At 40.2% G+C, this 15,732-nt stretch overlaps 1 protein-coding gene across 6 annotated transcripts in view; it reads right to left on the minus strand.

Moving 5' to 3' along the window:
• The window catches only part of CDH4 (cadherin 4), a 671,722-nt gene that overhangs the window by 62,986 nt on the left and 593,004 nt on the right, over positions 1–15,732 (minus strand). For all 6 annotated transcript variants that reach the window (XM_075118731.1, XM_075118732.1, XM_075118733.1 and 3 more), the window contains one exon: positions 10,283–10,420. In XM_075118731.1, coding sequence (XP_074974832.1) covers positions 10,283–10,420 — 138 coding nt within the window. The remainder of the gene's footprint in view (positions 1–10,282; positions 10,421–15,732) is intronic.

Raw genomic sequence — 15,732 nt, forward strand, 5'->3', positions numbered from 1 at the left:
AAATCCTCAGCTGGTGTAAACTGACTTCTTTCTAATGCTTTAGAGGAGCTATGCCAATTTACACCCAAAACATTAAAGCACATGCTTAACTTTAAGCATATAACTCCTTCCCACTCAGCAAAGTACTTTAAAACATGCTTACATTCCAATGAAGTTAATGTGATTTAAGCACATACCTAAAGTTAAGCATGTGAATAAATGCTTTGCTGAACAGGGGTCTAAATACCTATTTTTGAAAATCCCCATGATTTGGAGTTCTGAGACCCAGCAGGAAATATTGGCTTTCTATCTTCAATGAAACTTTCTCAAAAGCTATTTTTTGATAGAAAGAACTAAGAAGACACCACGGGTTGTGGTAGTGGTGTCTAGTAGATACACATCAGTTGGATGGAGAGCACTGGTGTTTTGCCTCAGGACTTACCACTCAATGTAGGTAGAGTGGAGATCATTTAATTTAATTGTGGACATTTTATCGGCAACAAATGGTAATGTTACATCTCATTGCACTTTGGCACTGGCATCTTTTTTACACTCTGGACATTTCATCCACATTTTTACATAATGCATATTACAAGGGTATGGTTTTATGGTGTCTTACTCCAGACCCCATATATATATATTAAATGGAGAAGGAAAATTGTGATGAGACACTATTAAATGAGCTATCACAGTAGGAGATGTAACACAGCCAGATGTTGCAAATGAAATGGCTCATGACAAATGGGCTATGACAAGATAATGAGAGAGCGGATGTGGTGATATAGAATGTGTACGCTCACTTCAATATACAGCTTTAGTGAGCAGGTTGATAATATTAAATATGCTGCATGAGCCAACAAAAAACATCATGCTAGAATATCCAACATCCCCGACAGATTATTGGGTGTTACTAAGGGTATGTGCACGCAGTTCATTCCCATTAATGGGAATTACATACAGGCACAGAGAGGACAGAAGAGGTCTTAGTGTTGTAAACTAAGGCTGAGCATGTATTTATGATGTATCCATTCACTGGGGTTATGTTGTAATTTTTGGATTTCAACCACTTATGTGTTGTGAAGCAGGGAATGAATAGTGCCATGGGCTCTACCTCCTGTCTGGCATTGTAACTCTAATTGGCCAAAACTGTGCTTTCTAGTGTAGAAAGAGATGGTTGCATTATTCTTGATTTTAAACCAAGAAATACATGGGTCCAATTTAAGAGAGATCAATCAAGCATTTTTTACTGCCTTTTTTTTGCGGGGGGGAGGGAGGGAGGGGAGAGGTGCAACAGGGAATTGAAATCTGTAATGAATTTGTCATTTCCATATTTTAAATGCACTGGTTTTTGGCAATTTACAACTCTAAGGTCTGAAAAATTCATTATTAACTTCCATCAAGGGTGTTCCTGAAACCAAAATTACTTAATCAACTCAATTTAGCTTCTTGCGTAGACCTAATTCAGAAAAACTTTATCTTCCTGAATTGTTATTGCAATTAATTTCTTTCCCCTTTTCTTTTCTGCAGCAGATTACGTTACAGTAATTAGATATTTTATAAAAATGAGTTATATTCATTGAGGGTAGCTTCACTTTTACATTTGATTAATCATATTACCACTGAGGTCTGGGGTTTGTCTCCAAGGAAAGTTTAATGACCTCATTTTAATTCTTCTTTTAACCACAGAGCAGGTATAAATGAAAAGAAATAAAATTATCTTGCCCCCCCACCCCACACGCAATCTCAAAATTACATTTGATGGTTTTGCTGTGTGACTGACCCATTTACAGGGAACAGTCTATCTGATTCTAATTAGATACAGGGCAGAATCAGGCTAAATAGAGCCTTGACCTGTCTCTTAGTAACCCAAGCTCACTAGAGTGGTGAGGAATCAGTGCTATTGGAGCAAAATGGCAGCCAGTTTTTAATACCTTGGATATCTAATCTAGGAATAATTAGGCAGTAAAAATACTAAAAACAAATAACCAAGCCAAAAGGCACTAAATTTAGATTTAAATTAAAGGATTTTATTTGTAAGGAAAATATATCAGGGAGACCAGATGTTTGTGGATGTGTGTATAATGGGATCATTAACTTATATCCCTTTAATTAGTTTGGAGGCACTCACAGCTGTGGCCCCACCTTGTGGCTACATCTGGGGATTAGCTGTGCCCCAGTCTGACACCCCCTTCTTCAGTTGCTCATCCCCATGGTCTCTCTCTCTGAACTTGGGCTGATTCCTCTTTGTGACTCAGCCCTCTGGCCAGGTCACTATATTCCTCCCTTTCCGGGATTTCAAAGTCCCCCTGCACAAACTGTCTATCTGCAGTCTGGTATCAGAGGGTAGCCGTGTTACTCTGTATCCACAAAAACAACAAGGAGTCCGGTGGCACCTTAAAGACTAACAGATTTATTTGGGCATAAGCTTTTGTGGGTAAAAAACCACTTCTTCAGGTCCATTTCCAAGTCTGTGCCATTTTTCCAATGGCCAGTAGGGGAACCCAGGCCCCCCCATTACTCCGGGTTCCTACCCATGAACCCTATGCTCAGCATCCACAGTCTGAGGTGGGTGAGGCATTGCTCGGACAAACTAAATGCTTTCCGAAGGGTGTCAGAGGAAGTGGACCCAAGTTCCAAAGTTTGTACTGATTTATGGAGTTTTGTTCATTCTGTAAAAAGGTGGGAATATCTGTGCAGGTCAGATCAGTATACGCTTCAGATTTCCAAAGCTTTGCTGGTCAGACTCAGACCTGGGGTTTTGGGTTTGGGTTTGGGTCCATCTCTAAGTGTCCAAAAAAAGCCAGTGGGCCAATATGAAAGCTGTGGTGCAGACCTGGATTTAAATAACTTCTTAAAACTTCTTTTTAATCAACAATAAAGATATCCGATCGGCATCAGTCCAAAGTTGCACAGGCAAGGCTGTACGTCATATAAGAGGAGAGAGAAAGCACATGTTTGACCAGCAAGTCCACTCTCTCCTTTTGCTGCTGTTACTTCTGGACCAACAGCCTTGCTCTACTTAATTATTTATGACAAAGTTTTTCAGGAGCACCTGGAATATAATTAAGGGCAAAAAGACCAGTTCAATTTAAAAGCACTGAATTATTATTCAGAAGAACTAACCTGATTTGCAGTTTCTAGACTTCATGGTTTGTATATTTAATTGAAATGCACAGGAGATTAAGAATATGTTCCGGTAGTAGCCTAAGCACCTGGGCATACGGGTTCACTTGAATACAGTGATTTACTTAGGTTATAAGATGACAGCTCCGTGACTGCATATACTTTACAGTGTACTTTGTTCCAACTTCATTTTGAGTGAAAAATGAGTAGAAGACTACAATCAGCTGGGATTTTCCATGAAAACACAATTGATTTTTAATAATAAATCTCATTTGCAGAACCTTATAGAACTCACTGGTTAGCTTTTATCTATCAATCAGTGCAATAATGTAGATTTCTTCATGATGACAGGAGGTCTTTTTCCTTGTCAGCTTTGATCTGTGCTGTTCACCTCTATCTTCATTTTTGTCTCTTGTGATCACTGTTTCCAAGTTGTGCTGGTGCCACTTTGGTGATATAAATTATTATTATTTATTGTTATTTTAAATCGAACCCCACATTTAGTCCCACATTTTCTGAACAGTTGACATGCAATCATGGTGAATGCATATGCAAATGGCCACGTAAAGGGGCTGCACCACCATTGCACATGCAGTCATTGTATATGCATTGGCAAATTAGGCAAGTTGTTCTGAATATCTAGGCCCTAAATCTTTTCCAAGTATGGACACAACTGTTTTCTACCATCCCAATCTGGGGCAGACTACTCTTTAGGATGAGACGCACTGGTCAGTGTCCTGAACCATCACTTCAGAGTTAGGTAAGTGTCATTATCCCTATTTTACAAATGCGGAACTCAGGCACACACAATAACCGACTTGACCAAGGTCACACAGTGAGTCAGTGGCAAAGCCAAAAACAAAAGGTGGGTTTGCTGGTTCACCGTTCTCTGCCCTAACAGACCACATAGCTGCCTTTTCGATTCAGATGTCTCTTTTTGCCATCAGTCATACTTGACATTTGCTTGATCTGATTGCTTCAGCCAAGTATGAAAAACAGGTTACTAACATAATGTTACTTAGCAGCCTGATATGATTCCAATCTGAAGCTATTAATTAAATATCCATGTGAAAAATCATCCAGTCAATTTGGCAGAACTGCTAGAGACTACTTTTTTCCAATGAGATATTTCAGTGTACTGGTAATGAATGTGTATGCATTCCCTTCTACAGCTAGCCAACTCTTCTGCTCAAAGCAGAGTGGGACTGGGTCATGCCCTCCTCTCTGTCCTGCCCCCTTTGTAGAGCATAGCAGTGTTCATCGTACTTACCTGAGGGCTTGTTGGTGTTATTCCAGAATAGCTCTTTCTGCTTTGAATTCACATCCTACCTTATTCCAGAATAACTTGCTTGTGTAGACAAGCCCTTATAACAGTCCTTGTGTTCCCTGAGTATAAGGATTCCCACTGTGAATGGTATCTAAGCTGGGCATGCAAAGTGGGAGAAGTTCTTTGTGTCCATTCCCTTTTCTTTTCTGCACACTTGTGCAGGAGCCAGGCCGATCTGGTGTGAGTACAGCCCCCCCAAATTGTAATCAGGACTGTGATTAGAGAGAGCACTGAAAGGAAAATGGTTCCAGAGGCATCCCCTTCAAATATGCTCCTTTCTGCTTTGACTTTAGCACTGGAATAGCAGATTCTTAAAGCAGTGCCAAAGGGAAAATTTTAAAGTAGCTTTAAATAATACCTCCTAAGACTCAGGAGCTTAGAGAACTTGAGTAGCCCAGTTTCTGTCTTTCTCTATTTTTTTCCTCCTAAAGGACATCTTGATTGCAAGGCAAGTTTTCCCAAGAATCCACAGCTCTGCTAATCACAAGCACTTCAGCCTTGCTAAATAATATTTCCCTTCCATTGGCTACTATAAAAACAAGTTCTGCACAGTAGGCAAATTTAAAATAACTTTTAATTAACGTTTAAGTCACAGAAGTCTGATCATGCAAATTCATCTGCATCTCCACTTTGTGCCTGATTGTTCCTGATTGAATATGATAAAAATAGACTTCATGTGAGTCAAGTGTGGGCATGGAACTCCCTTTATTTCTCCTCCTCTCTGATTAAGCATTTACTTACTTAAAGTGGAAACCCTTGGATGGCTATTAACTGTATCATGGGTAAAACTGTAGAAAGGCATCCTGTCCCGTATGTAGTTATAGTTTGCATTGTAATTAAATCCAGTTTTTCAGTGGGCAAATAATGTTGTCTTAGAAAATCCAACCATTTCAGTGACTTGCATACATAAGGATCGTCTGGGACTAGCCAACATTGTGCTCCCAAATCCCAGTTCAGAAACACAGCACTCATCAATGTATCATTCCCAGAATCAATGCTAATTTGTGTGACATGATTCGATGCGCCTCCCGTATCTGAGATGAGAGTCTGGCCAGAGGCATAGTTAAGGTTCTGTGGAAATGCGCTACAACTGTAACTTTTCTGATCATGAAGGATACTGGATAAGTGCAGATAATAAAGGTCTGGGATAATATAGGGATTTTTCCATATAATTAAAATATCTCAGGGAATATGACCTTGTTTTCGATAACAAGAAGTTTGGATAACTGAGCTTATACTGACAGGTTTCAGAGGAACAGCCGTGTTAGTCTGTATTCTCAAAAAGAAAAGGAGTACTTATGGCACCTTAGAGACTAACCAATTTATTTGAGCATGAGCTTTCGTGAGCTACAGCTCACTTCATCAGATGTATAGCGTGGAAACTGCAGCAGACTGTACATTGATTGCAATATCTCAGTTCACTGCAACTGTCTTTGTGTCAATTGTCCTGGTAAAACTCCCTACTGGACCTTTTCAGTCTAGTTCAGTTGATTTCAGTGAAGCTAAGACAATTTATTCCAGCTGAGGATCTGACCAATGGCTCCCAATAGACAGCTATCCATATCAGAAAAACCTTTACTAGAATTGGGTCTAATTGCTACCTTTGTTGGCACTACAAGCAGAAGGGGCAAAGACTGACTGAGCAAGAAGATTAAAAAAATGCTCTGATCCCTAGCGGAGAACCATCCAGGACTGGGCGATGCACATTGTTCAGGCAACATGGAGAAAGTTACCACCGCCAGTGCTGTTCCCTTACATCTTTTGCAGACAGAAAACTTTAATCCCTCGGGCTAATTCTGTTAACCTTTCACAAGCACTAGAATTCACATGAAAAACATTTTCGAAAAAAGAATGGGTTGCAAATACCCATCGGTTGGTCAGAAGAGTTTTCAGCAGTTTACGGCACTGCACAGCTTCAGTGCACTAAACACTTAGAACTGACCCCAGGAATTACTGGGTAACTATCTAAGAAGATCTCAAAAGTTTCATGAGGTGTCATATTGTTTCAGTGTAGATCTGGCTGTTCCAAACTCAGAAACATCCAACAGGATGCTCCCCCACTGCCAGCTGCTTTCTGCTGCCACAATGCGAGATAAGATACAAGAGAAGCAGGTAGGGTAGGCGCTCCCTAACAGTAGATGGCAAATCCCTCTCCCATATGGCTTCAGAACCCTTTACAAGAGAAGGTAAGGTTCTTTTTTCTCATCATTCTACAGGCCCTCTCTCCTTTCTCTTCCAGGTGATATATTAAGGGATACAATCAATACTTTGGTCCAGTATCAACTTAGAAACCAGCCGTTTCTGGATTTTATCATACCATTTTCGCTTTATAGTTTTAAACAGCTCTTGCCTGACTTTACTACTTCTCTTTCATTCCACATCTAGCACAAAGCTTTTATCACCGTGCAGCTGTGACCTTTTTTTTGGTGCTCTTTAACCAAAACCTTTTTTTATCATAATATAAGCTTTTTTGTTCCTTGGTGTATAATGCTGACACGCATAAATCTGTCACTTGGGCCTAAAACTTCATCTGATATATATTTATTGTTAAATCAGTCTTACAAGCAGACAATCTGCCTGATTTTTGACCACCACTGTGGTTGGTTTTCTCCTCCTTTCCAGTTGTTAAATTTTACGTAGTAACTTTAATTCCTGCTGCTGAACACATGAGCTGTAACACCAGCATGTTGCACCATCCTGCTAGGCTACATTTACAGCCAGAAACTATTAAGTCTAAAACCACCCAATTTGAATGACAGGTAATTTAGGAACACTATAGGGTGTGCTTTTGTATGTTTCTGCGCTGAATATCCTCCTTGATTTCCTCTCATCTGGCAACTTTCCAAGAGCAAACCACCATTTCAATTGTTCAGCCTATTTTGTTTTTGATTGTATTTCAATGCAGAAATATCTTTTAAGAGGCATGGTAAACGCTTTTTTACCCTTAAAGAAGCTGTGGATTTAGTGGAATCTTTTTTTTGGTTTAAAGCACCAGGGAGGCATAAGAATACATTTCAGAGTTGGTGGGGGGAGCAAAGCAATTCACTTCAGTTTTAATGAGAATTATCAGACTGATGATTTTACCTGTGGCATCCTCAGGTAAATGGGATCTTTACTATACCCAGGAGGATACAGTATTAAAGATCATGTTTACTAGAGAATCATCAGGTAATATCACTGTAAAATATCCTCAGGGTTGAATTATGCACAGTCCCACTTGGTGCTGTATAAAGGGCCCTTTTTTGCTCTTGCAAAACTCTGTCTCCAATGATTGAAATGATGGTACAAATCATCCGGGGATAGACCAGGAATGGACCAAATCATTTCTGCTTCGGGGAAGAGTGGAATTTTCTGATCCATTTAACCTGATTCTATGGATAATTGTCTTAGTAGCTTTTATCCCTTCTGGATCTGATGCATGCTGAGACTTGAAATACTCAGAATTTACCTGAATGCAATTTTCCGTGAACTCCCCTCTGTCAAATTCAGTTCTGGATAAATAAAGTCCTGGTAAGATTTTTAACATATGCTCTTTTATCTCACAAGTCCCACAATATAAATACACGGTTTCCTCCAGAAAATGGTAACAGAGCCAGATGGCCACCCATAACATGATTAATGTTAGTGCCAAGGAGTTACCAGTCACTTTAAATTTCCTCTATTAACTTTATTTGGAGACAAGTACCGGTTTTCCTGGGATATCTTTAAGAAATTCACATCTGTGCTTAAACAACTTGGCCACTAGATGTCAGCACTTTTTCACTCAAATTAAGGTGGAAGAAGTATTTACATGGCAGCATAAGGTTCCCCCAAAGTATTAGCATGCTGGGGCACATATATTTTTATGGTAGAAAGACTCATTGCTTGGGATATTGAAAACCAGACTGGATAAGACTCTACAAATTGTACAGGAGGAAGCAATCCTACACTGGCAGAGGAAAGGACTAGATAACCCAAGATCCATCTCTGCGTTATACGGTTGTACTAGAACTGCATGTGTCATATGCTGAAATATATTCTTTAATATACTAAATGGAAAATACCCCATTAAATGTATTACTATGACAGACATCATCACACATACCCTATGGTGAGCCATACTCTGTATGCTCTGGGCTAACAACCTCAGATACTGAAAGCTGAGTTACTTCCATGGCAAATGCTGAGTTTCGCTGGGTGCCTGTGGTACGCTCTCTTCCCTAACATCAGTGAAAGATGAAGGAACTCAGCACCTTCTCTGAGACACTCAGCATCTTGCAGGTCTGGAATCATGAGCCAAACTGAACTTTCAGTTACATCTGTAGAAGCCCAGTGAGTTCAGCAGAGTTTCATGGATGTAACAGGCCAGAGTTTGGCTTTATGCTAACAAATATTGATAGTACCCTTTAGAATACCCCCCCCCCCCCACTGTTCCTCAGACGTTCTTGTTAAACCCTGGATTTCTGCTGGAAGTGGCCCACCTTGATTATCATACACACTGTAAGGAGATTGATCACTTTAGATAAGCTATTACCAGCAGGAGAGGGGGGTTGGGGGAGAGAAAACCTTTTGAAGTGATAAACACCCATTTTTTCATGGTCTGTATGTATAAAACATCCTCACTGCATTTTCCACTTTATGCATCTGATGAAGTGAGCTGTAGCTCACGAAAGCTTATGCTCAAATAAATTGGTTAGTCTCTAAGGTGCCACAAGTCCTCCTTTTCTTTTTGCGAATACAGACTAACACGGCTGCTACTCTGAAACCTTTAGAATACTATCATTCAGTATCATACACAAGTAGTATGAACCCACTCCATATACCTACAAGAGCACTCAGTGACATGATACGCAGTACACTTTTGGCTTTAAGTGGTGCTGAAGAAAAGGCACAGTTCCATCTCTCTGGACTCTGTATTCCCATAACTACAGTGATATTCAAGTAGGATGCTCAAAGATGCTACTTTGAGCTTTGGTTGCATTTTGAGAAGTATGTTCCCTTTACGTCTGAAACTTTGCTTTTCTTAATAGCTGACCTTATTAGAAATGTAAATATCTCAAAGCGAATAAATGTATTATCTCTCATTATTATTTCAGCATGACATCATTACACACATTCAGAATACTGCACTTCTCAGAGTTCCTGATATATCATTAATTCCTGCATTTATTTTTGGTAAAGAGATCAATTAAATTCTTTTATTACCTTTTTATCTCCCTCCCCTCCAACCCGTCCCCCCCCCCCCCGTTCCTTACATTACCCTGTCCATTGCAATCTCTTTATTTTTCCCAGTCGAAGAAGTCAGACCAACGGTCTTGGAGCAGAATAAACACATATTGCACTAGTATATGAAAGATTTTGAGCTAATTAAAAACAGATGCACTGTGGTTTAATGCATTTACTGCCTGCACAACAAAGACATCTGTTACAGTTATCAGTGAAATACGTATGGGTGACTAACTGCTACCATTCAGACTATTTATTTCTTCTTTTGAACTTTAATCCAACCTACAAAATATAGTTCAGTGTTTAGCTCATAAGTAATGACTCTGATGTGTCTACACCCACTTGCTGTGACCCCACTGCATCCTCCTTAATGAAAGTAGACACTATCTTTGCCACATTCTTTTAGTTTCTTCAGTATCTCAGTGAAACTGGTAGCCAAACAGTGTTGCTAGTTCAGGAATCTCTCTCTCTCTCTCTCTCTCTCCCTCTCTCTCTCTCTTCCCCTCTGAAAGTCTTTGTTACACAGTTATTTATCAAGTTTTTTTCTGTCTGCCAAGCCAGCAAACAGAGACGAGTGACATCAAATGTCCATGAGTTACTAACACATTGTGTGTGCATGCATCATTGTGCTGATGTATTGATACTCACAGTGCTGGCAGTGAATTCTGGTGGGTTGTCATTCACATCTGTCACCGTAATGATTGCAGTTGCTGTGTTTGAGAGACCATAGTTAAGATTTCCTTCCATATCTGTAGCCTGAACGATGACTGTGTACTGCTGAACTTTCTGGAAGAGACAAAAAAAGAGACAAAAAATACCATTTAATATGTCTTGAGCTATTCCACCCCACACATCTGTAGCTTAAAGGAATACCAAGAGTTATTTGGACTCAAAATGTCAGTAACAGGGTTGGGCAAAATTTACCTTCAAAAATTTTTTTTGATGAAAAATTTGGTAGTTGACTAAACAAAAATGTTTTGCAAGTGTCTGCTTTTTAACATTTTCATTTTGTCAGAAAGTGCCTTTTTTGGCTGAAAACAGAATATTTTCTTCAGTTTTTAGCAGTTTTTGGTGACTGAAAACTGACATTTTTTCAGTTTTTGACAGAAAGGTGAAATGTTTCCACTGCAAGTTTTGCTGAAAATGAAACATTTTTAATGTTTGTTGACATTTTCTACAGGGAACCTCTTCCAACTCGCTCTGATAAACTGGTTGTATAAAACCTAGGATTAGAAGAAATATTTTCATTACACACTTGAACAGAAATAAAACTCATCACAATCGGTTTTTGGGAGTCAATCATTCTTCTGCAGGGTTTGAAAACTAAATGTTGCCACCACATGCTATTTCATGAGAAGCAGAAAATGAAATGACTATAAATAAAACTGCAAACAACTACTCTGTTTTCATTGTCCAACACAAATGAAAAATAAAAAATAAAAAGGAAACACATAGCATAAACATGGAAGAGTAAATAATATTTTTATAATCACTTCAGTTTTGATAACCTGGAAGGGGGAACTGACCTCTCTCATGGACAACCATGGGATAAGCTGAAAGAGAAATGACAACTTTCCCTCATGGAATTGTCCTCAGTCCCATTGGAGAATAGGACTTGCCATGTAGAAACAGCAAAGGATTTCAGCCTTAGAGATCCCATGAAATCTGCACAGATCTTGGAGATTCAGTGGAGCCCTTCTGAGCTAGTTCTAGTGTCTTTGCTGGCCCTTTGGTTCCTGGACAATGCAGCTTTCCCTGCTTGTCACCGCTCCTGGGACTTCCCCTTTAGATTGGGTTTTCACAAAATGGAGGAGAGGGGAAGAGTTGTACAGATGCAGGCTGCATTAACTTTTAATGCAGTCTTCATGCAGTTGGAAAAGAGATGATGCATGTCCCCCAGCTGTGGCCCAGACCTTCATCTTCCTACCCGCTCTGTATATGCAGTCCTCAGACCCACATGCAAAGGGGAAGATACAGTCAGAGAGGGTCACCTCTATGTGTGGCTCATGGGTGAATCATTTTCCTCCTCTAGTCAAACCTTGGCATTCTTACTAAGTTCTCACTTATCCTCTATTCAGGCCAAACTAAGTAAGGATTTCAGAATTGGACCCCTACTGAACTGATAGTGACATGAGGAAAGAAGTTAAAATGTGTTATTCTTAATCCAACGTTTTCCCTACAATAAAGCAAAAGCATTTCACAATCTACGTGAGTAGCAGAGGGTTTTCCACACACAACTGTTCTGTGTATCAGAGTAACAGCCGTGTTAGTCTGTATTCGCAAAAAGAAAAGGAGTACTTGTGGCACCTTAGAGACTAACCAATTTATTTGAGCATGAGCTTTCGTGAGCTACAGCTCACTTCATCGGATGCATACCATGGAAACTGAGTCTGCTGAGTAAAGTCTGCTGCAGTTTCCACGGTATGCATCCGATGAAGTGAGCTGTAGCTCACGAAAGCTCATGCTCAAATGAATTGGTTAGTCTCTAAGGTGCCACAAGTACTCCTTTTCTTTTTGTTCTGTGTATATCTGTTTTCTCCAGTTCAGTCTCTGTAAGTGACCCATTATCATTGAACTGCAGCATAAGGATGTTTGACTTGGTTTTCATTTCAAAAGACTGGAGCATGGGAACCCAGAGCGTATTTAAAAATGTATAGTGACATTTATATAAAGCAGCCTAGAAAAAGGAGCTTTTTTATTTACCCTTTTGATGGTAGAATTAATGTCAACCTAAGATGCCTATTTCTTCTTAATCAAGAGAAGGGCAGTATTAAAGCACTAGGGAAAAAAAAGATATAGGATGCAAAAATTTTGCCAGACAAATGACAAATTTGTGCTTAGCCAACTCAGCAAGGTCAGTGGGAAAAGCATGCTACATATGAAAAAGCAATTAGAGAAAAGCTAACATTCCTGGTAAGGGGGATTTTAACAAGGACAGAAAGTGTAATGCAACAAATCACTTATTGGTTATTGTTTTACCTGTGCTATTTTTCATTAGCAATGTGCTTTCAGTCCCATCCTTACTGGGAATCATTTAGAACTGAATTGCCACCAAGCGCTGATCTGTTTCCTTTATTAATACTCACAACAGCCATGGGTGATCAGGGAGGAGTAAATTAACATTAATAAATAAAAAAGAACCAATTCAGTGTTCGCCGCAAACTCCAGTTAAACCAAACCTAAACTTTTTGGGTGTTTACCAAACAGATTGGTTAATTTGAAAAACCACCTTTAAAGAACAAACTGTACATATCAGATGTTAATCGCTTAACGAACTACTGGAAGGCACGCATACTCTGTGGTGATGAGGTTGGTATAAGAATCTATATTGACTAGCACAGAAATTGGCCCTCACCTTGTATGTGTACAAAACGCCACAGGAATCATCTACACTTCTGAATACTCAGTTGAACCAAGACAAAACTCCTAACCTTTAGAGTTGCATCCAGTGATAACTCTCCATTTGGGACTGCACGATGTACTGTTATTATTGATCAACACAGTAATAACAGTATGCAAAGCAGGTTAGAAATATGTATGAAAACCAGTTCCCTGGCCTGAAGCATGGGCAGTCTAAATGATGTGAAAAAAATGAGGAAGTGATCCAATCAAAATTAGTGTGACTGAAAGGTGAAGCTAAGCATTAAGTCACAATCGCTAAGCGTGTCACGCTGCCATTCTTTGGTTCACACGTCTGTACTGCGGTGGGAAAGATACTGGAATTTGTATGTAATTTGGGAAAGGTGCTTTTGAGGAGGGATGACAAGAAGGAAAAGGTGGAGGCATGCTGAACTGTAATCAGTGGGCTCAAGGCATATGAAGCTACATGGAAGAAAACCAAGACACAAGGCAACTAACTGAGTAACTTGGGGGAAGTAAAGTGGAGACTGAGGTGAGTGAAAGGAGATAGAGGCAGAGTGTTACACAGGAACTAGTATGTGCAAAGGCTTAGATGGCCAGGACAAGGAAGGTGAGGGAAGCCAATAAAGAGAACTGAATGGGGAGACGGCCATTGCTAGAGCAGCTGGCATGTTAAAGTGCATGTAGGTATGATGTTTTTCTGGTGAAAATGAGCTGAAACCCTGTTTTGTTTCCATCCGCTGATGTTCTGTGTAGTTATTTCAACCTAAGAAAACTGAAAGAGTTTCTAGTGAGGATTTGGTTTTGGTCAATTTGGTTTCCTTTTCATTGTTCAGATATTGTTGCAATAATGGAACTTCCCTGTCCGTTTCTTCCTTGCTGGTGTAAAATGGAGGCCCAAATTTCAGCCCTACCCTCACTCTGTGGGCTTTCAGTGACAGGTGTTAACTCTTTGACTGGTGTAACAACACCTGACATCACATACCAGCTTTCACTGGCTCACTGTAGTTGAAACCCATGTTGCAGGCAGAAGTGGGGCCATGTTAATTCACACTGCCTGGGATGAGGCCTCCTGTTTTTGTATAATAAAATACCGGGGAGGAATTGGTCAAGGCACAGGACTGTGTGCCAGGAAACTGTGGTTAACCCTAAGGTTTCCCATCTACAGGGATAATAGTGCCGTCCTCCCAGGCATAGTCCATTAATGTTTGTAAAACGCTTTGAGATCCTCAGGTGCTGTAGAATAGAAGTACAGTGTCATTATTAATGAATGTGCTCTCTCTCTCTCTCTCTCAAGAGAGAGAATTTACATGACCGATATTAGTGTTTATATACAACCCAGTGCTCATGTGCTGACTCAGTGGCATAGCTCGGAGTGGAAATTTGGGTGGGCCCCGACTTTCGGGTGGATGGGCAATGACAGACTGTGTTAGTTCACCTTCTCCCCTAACGCCATGCTCTCTTCCTAGCCCTGGTGCCTCCAGACACAGGGCTTCACCTGCCGAGCTGGGCACAGGCATGGGGCGGCTGAGAAAACGGCGGGGGAAAGCTGCCAGAGCGTAGCTTTCTGAAGGGCGGGTGCAGAGCTCCATCCTGGATTTCAGGTGCCCGAGTGATACTCCAGGCTGCTGGGGCAGCACGACACCCCTCTCAGATTTGGGTGGGCCTGGATGCTAAGTGAGTGGGCCGCAGCCCACCCAGACTCACCCGTGGCTATGGCCCTGTGCTGAATTATCTTTTTAATGAGGTTTAAGCAATGGAGGGAGTGGGGAGAGGAGGAGGATTTGGGGGAGGGAGATTTAAAAATCATCAGATTTCACAAAACTTAGAAAAATCAGTCTATATTAAAGACAACAGTTCAACAATGTCTGCATATAAAATGGTGACACCCCTTCCAATGTTCATCACTGCAGCGAGATGTGAAGCAAGCAATTTAAAGCATTTTTTATTTGATGGCATAGCTGTTGCACATTATTATAAAGGCTTCAGTGCCTCCGTAACATAGCAGAAGAAAAATGTTCCTTACTTTCCATGAAAGAACAGGGCGATAAAACATTCCTCATCCGTGGGTTCTCTGTCTCTTTCTTTTTTTAAGTTGCAGTTTTCTATTTTACCTTGTTTGCAACCTGACCCTTTCAATAGCTGTTGGGCTTAGAGGCTACCACTTACAGGTTTATCCATTGGAACAACCTGGGACTGTCAGAGCCGCTCACTGCTCTTGTCTTTCTGTCTTGCCTCCAGCTAGGGCACTACAAAGGCAGTTTGGTTTCTGTGTCAAAAGCAATTCAGAAACTCATGACACTGTTAATGCAAACTTTACTCTGAACTCCAAGAATGAACTGCAGACCTTGGATAAGGTCACACTAGGCTCCATGCTAGGCTGAAAATCTAGATGGTAGTAATTCACATTGGGCCTAAACCTGAAAAACTCCCATTACCTTTAATTCTTGGTTTGCTTATTTATTTATTAAAGCAAAAGTTGCTTTGAAGAACATTTCTTGAGAAAAACCATCTGACAGAATACTAGATAAGGGACCAGAAAGTCTCATTTTCAAAAATGTTGTTACTTCATTATCTTGCTTTTCTTTTTGTAATATAGATCTCAGAACCTGCCATTCATTTGAGATACCAAAAGACCCTCTCTTGATAACATCGGACTGATAGGACAGTTTATTTATTTAATAAGGTGCCTCTTGTGAAACATCTTCCCATAGTATAAAACAAACACACAAACAAAG

This window comes from Caretta caretta, chromosome 13 (assembly GCF_965140235.1).
Source record: "Caretta caretta isolate rCarCar2 chromosome 13, rCarCar1.hap1, whole genome shotgun sequence".
NCBI classification, from domain to species: domain Eukaryota; kingdom Metazoa; phylum Chordata; order Testudines; family Cheloniidae; genus Caretta; species Caretta caretta.